Genomic DNA, 14,507 nt, shown 5'->3' on the forward strand with positions numbered 1-14,507 from the left:
TTCACTCAACCCCCTCCTTCTCTCTCTCTCTCTCTCTCTCTCTCTCTCCCTCTCTACCTCTACCTCTGCAGTAGCTCTCCCGCTCATTCCTCCCTGTGCCGGCCGGGGAGACGCGCGCTTGCTGCTTTTCTGCCTGGCTGCTGGCTCTGCTCCAGTCCTCCACCCCCTCTGTGACTCTCTTGCTCCCCCCCCTCCCCCCCCCCCCCAGCCTATGTCTCCCCCTGTGGGGCTTGTCGGCCAGCCTGCTTCCCTGGCTGCTGCTGCTGCTGCTGCTGCTGGAGCTGTGGAGCTTTTCTGACGCTATACTGCCGTACCGCCACCAGCACCGCTCTCCTGCCTCTCCTCTCCTCTCTGCCTTTCGCCTCACACTCCGCCTCGCTGGATAATCACCGCCGAGTCCGCCAGAGACAGAGAGAGACAGAGAGAGAGAGAGAGAGAGCGAGAGGGAGGGAGAGGGAAAGAGAAGACCTGCACTCTTCATTCAAGCGCTGCATTCTTCCATCTGTCTTTCTGTCCTTCCCTCGGTCTTGCCGGGCAGGAAGAGCAGCAGAGGGAGCAACTGGAAGGCAGAGAGGCTCCCTGAAGGAATTTATCCTCCTCTCTCTCTCTCTCTGTGCTTCCTTCCTCTGTTCATTCCTGGGACAGAGTGCAGAGGAGGAGAGAAGAGGGAGGGACTGAGAGCAGGACTTCAGACTCTGCCTTCAGCTGCACCGGCTCAGTGTCCCACCTCGTTCCAGAGACACATAACACACACACACACACACATTGACACTGATTGGACTGACTGCAGACTGGACAAACTGACAGACAGACAGGCAGATTGACAGACGGAGACACGCATACATACAGAGCGACAGACAAGAACACAGACAGACAGACAGTCATGGCGTCGGTGGACAGGACCGGTTCGAGTGTCTCCAATCGGAGACTGGGGGATCAGCTTCATGCTGGTCTGGCAGTTGCACTGCTGCTGGGTGAGTTATACTTCTCTCTATACCTTTAACTGCCCACTCGTCATTCCTCACTCTTCTACTTCTATATCTCTATGCTATGCCAGGACCTTGTACTTCTATTCCTCTGTCTATTTGCCGCCGCTGGGTGAATCTCTCTATTTGTCTATACCATGACACTCGCTTCTATCCCCTCTACACCTTCTTCTTTTGCTCCATCCCTTTGTTTCTGTGCTTTATGCCAGTCTGGGTGTGTGGTTCACTGCCGTCACCCCCCCACACACACACCTCCACCCCCCCCCCACCCCCCCACCCCCCTACATTTTTATTGCTCCATACCAACATCTGCTGCTCTGTCGTTCCTTGTCTCTGTTACCTCTCCTGTCTCATCTAGCTCACCCTGTGCCCTCTCTTTCTCCCTCCCTCTCTCTCTCTCTCTCTCTCTCCCTCTCTCTCTCTCACTCACTCGCTCTCTCCCTCTCACCCCACACCTGCCGGCTAAAATGTGTGGTGATGTCACAGGTGTGGGTTACTTGTTGCTGTACTGAGAGCATCATGGTCAATAACATTCACCCCTGAGCTGATCTGAACTTGGATTTGTTGGCTGGCTGGCGAGCCGCTTGACAAACAGGATGGGTGGCTGGCAGACTGACTCACTGGCCGGCCAACTGGCTGGATGGTTGACTTTTCGGTTGGGGTGGGAGGGATTTGTATTTCAGTAAACAGATCTAGCACTCAGCATAAAGCTTCCAAAGCCTTTCATGCGTGAAAAATGAATATGTAGTTCAAAAAGTGTAATTTTTAAGGGAAAAAAAACGTTTTTGAAGGAGCTGCATGCAGGACCGTCTACTATATAATTGAAACCATGCAGCAATGTGCAAAATGTGATGTGAATATTGAGGAATGCTAAATATCGAGTTGTCCTTATTCTACCATGAAAATCTAGCAGAAAAAAAAATATGATAAAATTTGTGTAAACGTAATATAAGATTTTGATTCTTAGGCTATATAAATGTATGTCTTGTTATAGCTAGTTCAGTTAATGTGTTTTTTGTGTGTGTGTGTGTGTGTGTGTGTGTGTGTGTGTGTAGTAGTAGTAGTAGTAGTAGTGAAGAGGTTTTGCAGTGGTGATATGTGTTTTTGTTTGAAGTAGCAGGGACTTGATTCCAATGCCATCCCTTGGTGAACTACACATGCCATATTATGCAGATTTTTTGATTCCATCCTACACTCAAAAATAGAAAACTATGAAGCCCCCTTTTACCCTTTATCGCTGTAATCCCATGGAGAGATATTGATATTGATGGCAAAATCAAAAATAATTAATAACAACTTTATGGTACAATATTGTTCAAAACCATTAACTGCAATACCAATATGAAGTGTGAGCAACTAGCAAGTAATAAAATGTTACTGAATAAATATTTGCGAGTGACATAGACCAATGAAACAATACTCCATTTCAGTTTTAGACCTTCACATACATTTATTTTCACTTCAGAATTCAAGTCAAGGAGTGCACAAACTTTTCCATACAAGTGTTGCTGACTCACTTGATTAATCAAACATGACTTAGTTGCTTTAGCATTAAACATGACTGGTATATGAAATTTTCACTCTCATTTGTGTGACATTTATTCACTAGTAACATTTTGGAGCCAGACTTTCTTTTGAGTAGGTAAAATGTAATACATATAACAATATGCAGGATTTTTCATTTTAACTCTTACATAAGCCATAGCTCAAATGGAAAGCTTCTCAGTCGATCATGTTACGGGATTGGCTGTGAAGACAGCTTGTGCAAACAAGGTGATGTGCAGATAATCATATGTTAAGAAAAATCCTGTTCTATCAAATATTTTTCTTTCAGAAGCATGTATTTTGATAGTTGTTTTTGTACAGTCTTGTGGCAGAATATTCAGAGGTGCTTTGTGCTGTATTCTTCAACTCAGCAACATTTCTGGGTAGATAATTTTCTTGGCATTATTAAGGTTCATGATTACAACCTTTCACAGGATTTAAAATGGTGAGCATTTGTCATGCACCAACTAGCACAGACAGCCAGAAGCAGTTGTAGCACAACAGTTGATTAAAATGTTTCTCAAATGCTTTTTTACATTGTTAGGTGGCAATAGGTGACCCATTAGGGGTTGAACCTCCAATTGATAAGACTGAAGCTAGACTGGTAAGAGTCAGTCCTCTTTAGTCCTGTAACTTCAGTAATGTTGTGTAGCGCCCTCTATAGTCATCTTTTACACTTCATTCTTATTAGGACACCAAATTGTCCTTTGTGTATTTCTTTAGTTTGGACACTTTATGTTGGCTTTGGTTATATGGGTTATTATACAGAGGAGTTTTATGTAAGTCTGTGTCTCTATTTGTGTTGTTTCACCCTTAGGGTGGTTGCTATTGTAATTAGTAGGGCACCTTGTTTTATTCTGTTCTTAATTGCTTTTGAGTTCTGGTTCTAATGGGTATGGTGCAGTTGAAGCATTAAGGCATAGTTTAGCCCTTACTTATGACCAATGATGTATGTCATGATGAATTCCTTATAGCCCATTATATTATATACATTATTTTTTTATCTCTGCTGTCAACCTCCATCCCATTTGTGGCAATATTGCACATCTCCCTTCCATCAAATTATGTCTTAAGAGGCAGCGTAAGTGCATGCAAGTAAAGAGCAGAAGAGCCAGTTGGTTGTTCTGAATGAAAATTCTCAATCATGCTTTGTTAAGCATGGAATTCGTTGACCCTCTTTTTCTGGGAAGGCTAACAACAAGCTTGTTGTTTCTACACCCATGGCAGTTCAGTAAACCCACCCACATCCGTACAATGTATTTTTGCCCAAAAACTTTTCTCAAAAACAATCTCTGTAGACAGACATTGAGTCACCAAGAGATGAGGCCAGAAAAATGAACAAAAACATGAGTGAGACAAGGCCAGAAGAGTGAAGAAAGAATATGATGGAGAAAACAAAATATTGAAGTATTCATTCACATTCCAACAGTCCCGCCTTTTTAAACTACTTCATATTAAAATAATTTAAATCTTTAAAACAACATACAATCCGCAAAGACATAATATATGAAATGAAATATATGATAATAACTTACTGTCAGCTCTGTCCTCACAGTCCCATTCTAAGACCAAGATTATTTCCTTGGGACAACATTGCTCAGCCTAAAAGTGGCTGGATCATTCATCATACACTTAGAGATGCAGTCGGTGTTGCAAGCATTCATTACAACAGGACTGCAGACAGGAGTTGGGGGACAGACTGCTTCATGGACCAAAGATCCTCTCCTGGAAATAAAGATCCATGGGCTTAACTGCACTACTGTGTCGTCATGTAGAAACCTCCAAATAACTTGAGGAGGAAAAAAAGGCTTGATTACATTAAATGAGTAACAAAAAATGAGTAGGCAAAACATATATGCATTGTATAACATTACATTACATATGCTGAGTACACCTCAACCCTTACATTAATTCACTTTCATCTTCTGTTGCGTCATGCTCTCAAGCCTCAGTCTGTGGTGTTGTACTGTATGTTACTATAAGGGATTGTATAACACGTTTCTTCGTCACTGAGAACAAACCAGGCTATCACACACAGTCATATTACCAAATAAGCCGCAAAGTTTTTCAGGGGTTTCATGGTAATTACAGAGTGAGCCTAACCTCCATTCCGGCAGTGAGTTTAGATGTCCCTCCTCATCCACACACAACCAGGCCAGTTTAACATTTATTCAGTAGTTGGAATGCAAACTGGATAGTAATTATATGTTGATGCTTGTCCGCATGCGTGTGTGTGTGATTGCGATGTGCAGGGTAAATGTGTCCCCCCCCCCCACCCGCCCCCCCACCCCCACCCACCAGCTCTGTTGATTGACTTCTTTAGCTGCTGCTGTAATTCTCTGCCCTGCTGTCATTCACTCACCTTGGAGGGGACATCTTCCTCTCCCTCCCTCTGCTCCTCCCTCCATCTCTTCCGACCACCTCCATTACTCCTGCTCTCCCCATTCATCTCTCCTCTCGCCTTCCTCGTCCCTCCTCCCATCACTTCTCTCTCTCTCTCTCTCTGTCTCCCTCTTTCTTCTCTCTATCTCTCTCTCTCTCTCTCTCTCTGTCAGGGAGGTAATAACGTCCTCGGTCAGTCTCTGTAGGTTCACTCAGAAATACATTAACCCTTCAATCCCTGGCCTACTTTACAAACTGCTCCTCACCTTGACAGTCAGCCAAGGACACACACACACACACACACACACACACACACACACACACACACACACATGCTCGCACAAAGTCAGTTTCTTTCCCTCCCATTAGGTTCAGTGATTCAGATATTGATGTTGTCCAACTGGGGCAAAGAGATATCTGATAGTGGGGCTAAAAATACCACACACCTCAGCCTATTACTCTTGCACACACACACACACACACACACACACACACACACACAGACACACACACAAGTACATGCATATACATGTATATGCACAGACATACATGTGTTCACACGCTTGTAAGCGCACACACATACATGTACTAATACAACCACACATATACCTTTGTATGTACACAAGCACATGCACATACACAGACACACACACACCCAAGCACATACACACTAACACATAAATTACTATGTGAATCTGTGGGTGTTGTGAGGACACATTTTAATGATAGAAGGGAGGAGAGTAGAGGAGAGGAGAGGAAGGGGGTGGAGAGAAAGAGGATAGTAGAGAGGAGAGGTGTAAAATGAGGGAGGTGCTAAATCTATTTCTAGGTGTGAGGGGGGACACTCCTCCCTCCCAGATATGTGAAAGATCACCGTGCTTCCAGTGTGGATAAAGAGACTCTGCATGTAGGCTACTATTTTAAGGGGAAGTTCTCCCTCGTATTCTCCCTTGTTCTCCTTAGCATCATTATTCCCACTGAGAATAACAGGTTAGCCCATGTTAACATTTATGGAAAGAGGCATTAAAGTGCCTAATTAATTGCCTTGCTCAAGGGCACTGTGCCAGTAATTGCTGAAGGAGTGCAGAGGAATATTCACTTACTTACTTAGCCCAGATTTTCCCAGCTGGGCCAAACCAGCGTCCAGTCTCAAGGAACTTCTCAAACCTTTAGGCTGCCGCTGACTCCACCACCATCCCCCCCAAAAAAACCCAAAACAAACTCCCACAACAACATCCATGTATTAGTTATAAGCTGCCCAGCTCTCCACATGTCTCTCCTCCTCTTATGTAGTGATAGCATCCCTGAGGAACAGGCTCCGAGAGCGAGAGAGAGAGAGACAGAGAGAGAAAAAGATAGCGAAAGAGAAGGTGCTCAGTGCTGCATAAAGAAGCTTAAGAGCCAATTAAAAAGAGAGTAAAAGGAGAAATTGGAAAGAACAGGGAGACCCCGAATGGCTCAGGAATCACTACTGAGAGCAGAGGAGGGGGGTCAAGATGATGACTAGAGAGGAGGGGTGAAGGTATGAGGAGGGAGAAGACGACAGGAAAGGGGGTGAGAGTCAGGAGACAGAAGAACAAAAGGCAAGAAGAACAGAAGAACACAGAACAGAAGAGAGACCAGTACAACCAAATACAATCATACACATACTTCATTTATATATAATAATAATAATTTATATATAATTTACTTACTTTGGAAAGCGCCAAATCGGCCATATAAAAGATAAGACAAATCAAGCACTTCTGACATTTGCACAGGGACTGTCGTCTGTCAATAACACAAACATGGGAAGATCTTTAACATTAAACAGAGAAAGTGCAGCACTGAACATTACAGTAGGTGAAGATTTATAAGTGCAATGTGATGCTAGCACCACTCACAACTCCATCTGCTGTTGTCAGGTAGGGCTGCAACTAACGATTATTTTCATTGTCGATTAATCTGTCGATTATTTTCTCGATTAATCGATTAGTTGTTTGGTCTATAAAATGTCAGAAAATGGTGAAAAATGTCGATCAGTGTTTCCCAAAGCCCAAGATGACGTCCTCAAATGTCTTGTTTTGTCCACAACCCAAAGATATTCAGTTTACTGTCATAGAGGAGTAAAGAAACCAGAAAATATTCACATTTAAGAAGCTGGAATCAGAGAATTTTGACTTATTTTTCTTAAAAAATTACTCAAACCGATTAATCGATTATCAAAATAGTTGGCGATTAATTTAATAGTTGACAACTAATCGATTAATCGATTAATCGTTGCAGCTCTATTGTCAGGTGAAAACCTTGTATCTCCAAAATGTCAACTTTTCAAGAACGAGGAAAAGCCACCTTGCTTTTTGCATTTTTTTATTTATCTAATTGGTTTTGAAAAGGCTACATAAACCCAAGTGTTGTAGGATTTTCTGATGGCAGCATGGAATCCTTCAATTAAAGTTAAAACATGCAAATCACCATGTTTTCACTTTTCACCTGACAGTGACGATATGTGGAAATGAATGATGACCTTTTGATGGACAAATTGATTCACAATATAATTTTGCAGGGAGGTAATAATATAATAAGGTTTTGAATACACGTCATATTTCATAGCTCTATCTCATACTGTCCGTGTACTGCTATTATCACCAACAACTACTATTTGCCAACAGCACTTTAGCTCCCAACTTGTAATCCTCTTGATGATGGTAACATTCACTAAATGATTATGGACAGTGGTACATGCACTTAGCAATCAACAATAATTACAAATTGTATATTGTATAATGTCAGTAAAACAATCCAAATAGCAATATTACTTGCCATTAAAATGTGGAACCCCCATTAGCTGAATAGGGAAGTAAACCCTTTTTTCATAGAGGAGAAATAATACCAGAGGGTTTCTAATATTATGGTGTTTTGCTAATATTGATGTCTCCACCGTACAGCAAGGAGATGGTATAAAATTCCTACATTGATATAACCCCTTCTACACACACACACACACACACACACACACACACACACACACACTGTCCATGTGTAATGTGATCCTGAGCAGGTCAGTGTGGAGGAGAGGGTTTATAAATAGGCCCCAAGTGTGTGAGTGACATCAAAACAACAATCTGAGAATTACACCAGCTGTCACTGCACAGCCACCATCACCCCCTCAGCAACACTCAAACACACGCCGATAACTTAGTCATCTGTGTTGAGTCTGTATTACTGGCTTTGCACAACACTGTCTGAGGACATTGATGGTATTCAGAATTAAATTAGATTTAGGTTTTGGGGTTGGGTTGGCATGGTCTTTCTGTCTACCTGTCTGAGTGAGTTTCATTTTGTCTAACTTCCCTGTCCCCCTCCTCTCTCTTCTCTCTCCCTCTCTCTTCTTTTCCCATCGCTTTTTCCCATGCTTTCACTTCCCCTCTTCCCTTTTTCCCGTCATTTCTGACCTTTCCTTCCTGCAGCCTTCTCTTCTTCCGCCCCTCCCTCACCCTCTCTTCCTCCCTTTCTTCATACTTCTTGCTCTCCCTCCATCCCTCACTGTACTAATAATCTTAGTCTAATTGATCACTTTCCACAAAAACAACATCCGAAAAAATGTAAGTTATGAGAGAAAATCCTGACAAATGATCATCTCTGAACATGATCTCACCTTTAAGAACAAAACCAAACTGAAAGCCAAGGTGGTGGAGAGAAGACAGCTGCTATTTCATGAGCTGTACTCAAGCCACTTAAATCTGTAAGGGCATTACTCATCAGTTGCACTCATCTTTTCAAGCACTCCTAGGAGGATACTGACCCAGAGTGCTAATGATTAATTTGTGTATTCATTAATTCCTAATATACTCATAAATTGTATAATGGCTATTTTGAAATGATGTGTGTAGGACCGCAAATTCTGTGGCTTTAAGGCATGGAATAGAAGGGAAACTAAATTATTTTCCTAAATAACTTGATTTACCTCTACATTAGGATATATTTGGATGTGTAAAAGTGTGGGTTTTTGAGTTTAAAATCATTTGCACGTGTATTTTGGTATACCTTTCTGCTGATATCACCATATATTGATAATGGAGGAAAACTAGAATACTCAGTAAGAAATGATGCACATCACTTCAAGTTTTGTTGCTGAGGTCATGGATTAGAAGACAAGTTGAATTATTTGTTTGAATTATGGGACCTAAATTGATAATTTGATGCTTGTACCATATCTGTTTGTGCATGTATCTGTTCTCAGTGACTTCATAATAGTGTCATACCCATGAGAGCTGGGCACCATTAAAGATGCAAGAAACGGAAATAAACTAATCAATCAGTCAGTCAATCAATGAATCAAGCATGAACCCATAACCAACCCATAAATTATTTTTGCCCTCAACAAGGATTTGTTGGTCTAGCAATGCATGCAGTAGCCTAGAAGTAAAATTGACCCATGACCTCCATCTGCAATATGTCTGTTAAAGTTTCTATGGCCTGACGATTTATATGGTGCACCAAGGCGTTTTTTAATGTTTGTACTCCTCCTTTCCTTTCCTTTCCCTCCCTCCTTCCCTCCCTCCCTCCAGGAGTATGGTGTGTTAGTGGGCTGGAGGTGTCGACAGGTAAAGTGTCTACTCTTGAAGCGATGAATGGCTCCACAGTTCTGCTGCCCTGTACCTATTCTTCCTGTATCGGCATCAAAAACCTCTACTTCAACTGGCACTACAATGACAATGGAACCATGCTCAAGGTGGCACACACACACACACACATGCACAAACACAAAACAGCATTAATTCTCCTTTTGTGTGTTGCGTATGTTTCATTGTGTGAAGTAGGACAAGTGACAAGTATAACTTCTTGACACATGCTCATGTACATGTTTTGTGCTTGTGTGTGTGTGTGTGTGTGTGTGTGTGTGTGCGTCTGCGTACATGCGTATGTGGATGTAGCTGTGTGAGGCGGTGATTCCCATCGAGGGTGTGGAGCCCAGGGTCAGCGTGTACCACGAGCGCGTGGAGTTTGTCGGCTCCTCCAAGAGAAACAACATCTCCATCCTGCTGTGGAACATCACCTTCGAGGACGAGGGAGACTACGTCTGCTTCGCCAAGAATCCCAAAGAGAAGAACCGCAACCACAGCGCCATTTACACTCTTATAGTGGTGGACCAACGTATGTAACACACACACACACACACACACACACACACACACACACTTACATAGACACATACCTGACTTTATGTAACTCAAGCCTATTGACTGTATTCATACAATAGCCATTTTGAACACTCAGTGGAAACTCTATGTAGAAGATTGTTCTAAACTACTGTTACTTCAACACATAAGTGAGCACTTCATCTTGGTGGTTCCCCCACCACGAATTGAAATACTACAATTTAAAAACATTCCTCCGCCCCAAATTAAGGTACGGTTAAGTTTAGGCAAGTAAAACAACTTTGGTTAAGTTTAGGCAAGTTAAGGTTTGGTTAAGGTTTGGGTTATGGTTATGGTTAGGCAACTAAAACAACCAAATATATTAATATGTGAACCTATATTCCTTGAGGTTTTCAGTGTGAATCTGTGAAATGATAAATGTTTGTATAGGCATGCATCTTGGTTCACAACAGTAGGAGGGTTAGAGTTTCCCACCCACGTATTCAAAATGGCCGCCATGTGAATAAGGTAAATAACTACACTTACACTCTCGACAAACGATGAAGCTGAGTCTGTCCCGTTGCTACTGTCTTATCTCCCTCTGATTAAGACTGACAATGTCTCTCTCTTTCTATCCTTTTCTCCCTGCATTCTTCACTCAAACATCACTCTCTCCATCTCTCTATCCCTCTCTTCCTCCCTCCCAACGTGTCTCCCTCTCTCCAGTGAAGGAGGTTGACAATACTTTGACAACAGTCATTGTCTCGGCAGTGGGCGGAGTCATCGGCTTAGTTATCATCGTCATGGTGATAAAGGCCCTGGTTGTTCACTTCCTGCTGAAGGATGATGAGAAGAAGTAAGCAGATCACTGACATGGGCTATGACAAGATAAATAAGCAGAATATAAAATGTACTGTGATGTTTACAGACAGGATGGGCTCGCTGCTCAAAATAAATATGACTCATAACTTATACATTTTATTTAATATTGTTACTGATTAGGCTACTCCTTTAAAAAAACAACAACCCTGTTGCTGCTTCTGCAAATGTAAAATGCATCACTTCACTGCATCACTGTTTAGAACAGCAAATGCAAATGTTAAAGCTTCCATGAACTGGTTATAGGATGAATCACTAGCCTGGTTCCAGACTCCTAAATCACGACTCTTTGGGCGGGTCGCGCGATTCAGAGTCTGGTGTTGCTCTATTCAACGGCGATTTCTCGATTGGAAAAACGATCGGGCCAATCAGCGCCTTTGTTGGCGGGACTAAAGTTTGAACCGTTAGTACAACGGTTTTTCATTGGCGTTTCGGCAGAATAATATTTGTTGAAATCATTCCTTAACCAACATATTGTCTTTGCAAAGACATGCATTTTTGTCAAAAACAACCAACATTCTTGCTAAAGTTAGTAAATACGCCCAGCATCAGTGTAACTGAAAATAACTTCAGAGCGTCACTAGTGATTGGTTCGGGGAAAATCAACCCCCCCCCCACACACACACACACAGACACACACACACACACACACACACACACACAGAAAACGGCTAATATGGAGGCAATGTCAGACTGAATAATGGAGTGGTAACAAAATGGCCATTCAGTCTGAATATCAGGCTAGTGAATCACTATTGTGTTGTATCAATTGGCGATAGAGAGTAGCAAAACATTTTGTTTCTATAAAATATTATAGATTACTACATTAATGATGATTCCTTCCTCAAAAATGCTATTATTTGGTAGACAAAAGTCTTAGAAGTGTTTTTGAGATTTACTGATTTACATGGCAACAATCCTATAGTAAGAGTGGGTGTCTTAGTTTGGAATGAAAGAGGAGGACAGTAATTCACATCAGGTTCTAGGCTTTCAACATGTAAATCTTAATGACATATATTTCCAATTTAATTCTAGACCATACTTTGAAAACCTGTTTTAATGATGTGGTTGGCTTTGAGAAATTCTCTAACCTTGTTTGTTTTGTTTTGTTTCGCCCTACCCCCTCACTCCCACCTTCTTCCCTATATGATTGCTGAGTATTCTTCACCTTTGGCTTCTCTTTCCCCTCCAGTAAAGAGTGCCTGGTGAGCTCCTCAGGGAATGACAACACAGAAAATGGACTTTCAGGAGCCAAAGCTGACAACAAAGCGACACCAAAGGCATGAGCAAAATGTAAAGTATGTCTGTATGTTTGTATATATGTGTCAGACAAATGTACACATTCAGAGAAAACGCTGTTATCAATGGACTGTTTTATCTTACTAGTGGCTAAACTAATAGAACATGTAAAATGTATATTTTAAATCATGCTTGAGATTTGGAAAGTGTGAAATGTGCAGAAGCCTGGATCACACTCGCCTAAACGGCAGCCCATGTGTAGCACAGTCTGCAGCCGGTGTTACCGACCTGCTCTACATGTCACTAGAGCCTCACACTTCCTCTGCAGTAGAGCCTCAGCAGTCCTCACCCCTCTCTATTTAATACATGCATTAGTGGTTTTCATAGCGTTTTCTCTGACCCACAGTTTTTATGCAGGCTACTATTTATAACAAATTTCACTATTTTTAGATTTTGAACCTTCAGATCACAGTGTTTCATTCAAACTAAACTGGTTAAAAAAAGCTTTGCACAGAGTAGAACCTCAGTATTCCATAGTAGAAATAATTTCTCTATAGGTGGAATTTCAATAGTCCACAGCCACTTTGAGACAGTCAAGTCTCCGTTGGCAAGCCATTTTTTACAATAGGGTGTCTCAGGTCATCCCAACTGGCTAGAGTAACAAACAAGTATGATATAGTGTGGCAATGCAAAAAGAAAAAAAACAAAAACATTATTAATTGTGCACAATTTTAAGAATTTATTTTCTGAGATAAACAATTAAAAGTAAATCAAACTGTTCCAGCTGTTTTTGAAAATTTCTTGAGAGAAATTTAATGTAGAAAACTCAATATATCTCATCTCACTCATAATGTAACAATCTGAACTTTACAGTCTTTCAAAGGCACACAAGGGGTTTGGAATGGATGAGGCTCTATTGTAATCCACAACTCTAACCCTGTAAATCAAACTTGGACCCAAACAAACCAGACCAATAGGAACACGCACCATTAATTTGCCACAATGGGACTGCCATAATCTATCAACTGCCATGATGTCAACTGAAGAACAGCACAAAAACTCCTGCCAACCTTCTCACTAAGCCTCACCTGACACTTTGACCCAACAGTTAACCCCAGCCAGAGGAGCATTCAACAAGACATTTTGTTCATGAACACAAGCCACCATTTTCCCAGCATAATCCAAACCTTTATGTTAGCCGTGAATGAACACAGTCATCAATAAACAAGCAGAATGGGGAGGTAGTGCACATAGAACATCAAATGCTGTAATGAGTTTTAAGTGTCATTATGTGCAATATTTCTTTTTTTAAAATGAATGTTGGCACACTTCATGAGTGACATATGGTTTTAAACCACGACTTGTAAGAATTTCCTGTTTTGAGATCAGGTGCTGATACTGTAGTCGTTTAAATATGGCTTACTGTTCTAGACAGAGTTACCAGCAAAACACATGTTGAATGCACCTATGATCTTTAAACCTGACCTTTAACCTGGCCTTCTGGCCCTGATCCGACCTTTGACCGTAACCACTGCCATGGCAATCAGAACTTTACCTTACATGTTTACCGCTGGGTCCAGGTTTGACAGACTGTAGGAGGGGCTGAGTTTAGCCAGACAGACCAGTAGAGGAGGTGTTTGGTTCATCAGCCGACAGACAAGTTGAAGCTTTGTTGGCTCTGGTACAGGCTAGCTAGGCTGACAGATGGGCTTGCTAAGGCGACTGATGGATCCAGTTCTGCACAAGTTTTATTGTTTTGCTTTAGATGAAACACAGGTGCCTGTTCTGCTTCTACTCCCCCTGCTGGTGGGAGGATAAAAACACAGAAAATTAATAAAAACAACCATCCCTACCCCTCATCAAAGACAATCCCCAGACAACCCAGCTCCCTGTAGAAATGAATGAACTTTAATCATGCTGCTTCAGACTAATAACCAATGCATTTTTAGCATGTGCGCATTTTTATATATCTTCATATAAATATATGTTGTCTAGCACCACGATACAGAAAGACTTCTGTTAGTCTCTGGCACCATCTAACCCTTCACATCAACCTCATCTGATAAGCACCTCTACCAATACTGCTTCACATTTCTTACCCCTTTAACCAGGTCAGGTTGATTGAGAAGTGACTCTTCTTTTAGAGTAATGGCCTGCAGGAGGGGGAAAGACATATTTACACATATTCAAAGGTGGGAACCTCTTAGTACCAACAAAGTGATAGACTGTAGGCCACTGAACAGCTCCACAGAGAAGTTTAGGGGTTAAGTACTTTGCTCAAAGGCACAACAGTGGTATATAAGTGGGGAGAGCAACGTAAGCAACTCTCCTGTTACCATTTCACTCCCATACCACC

The 14,507-nt window shown here is 41.8% G+C and overlaps 1 protein-coding gene across 1 annotated transcript; it reads left to right on the forward strand.

The window, feature by feature from the left end:
- Positions 1-883: 883 nt before the first annotated feature.
- On the forward strand, positions 884-12,198 carry scn4ba (sodium channel, voltage-gated, type IV, beta a). Its single transcript, XM_071916385.2, has 5 exons — positions 884-974; positions 9,464-9,627; positions 9,830-10,049; positions 10,760-10,889; positions 12,105-12,198. Exons 1-5 carry the CDS (start codon positions 884-886, stop codon positions 12,196-12,198), a joined length of 699 nt encoding a protein of 232 aa, XP_071772486.1.
- Positions 12,199-14,507: the final 2,309 nt, after the last annotated feature.

This window comes from Centroberyx gerrardi, chromosome 6 (assembly GCF_048128805.1).
Source record: "Centroberyx gerrardi isolate f3 chromosome 6, fCenGer3.hap1.cur.20231027, whole genome shotgun sequence".
NCBI lineage: Eukaryota > Metazoa > Chordata > Actinopteri > Beryciformes > Berycidae > Centroberyx > Centroberyx gerrardi.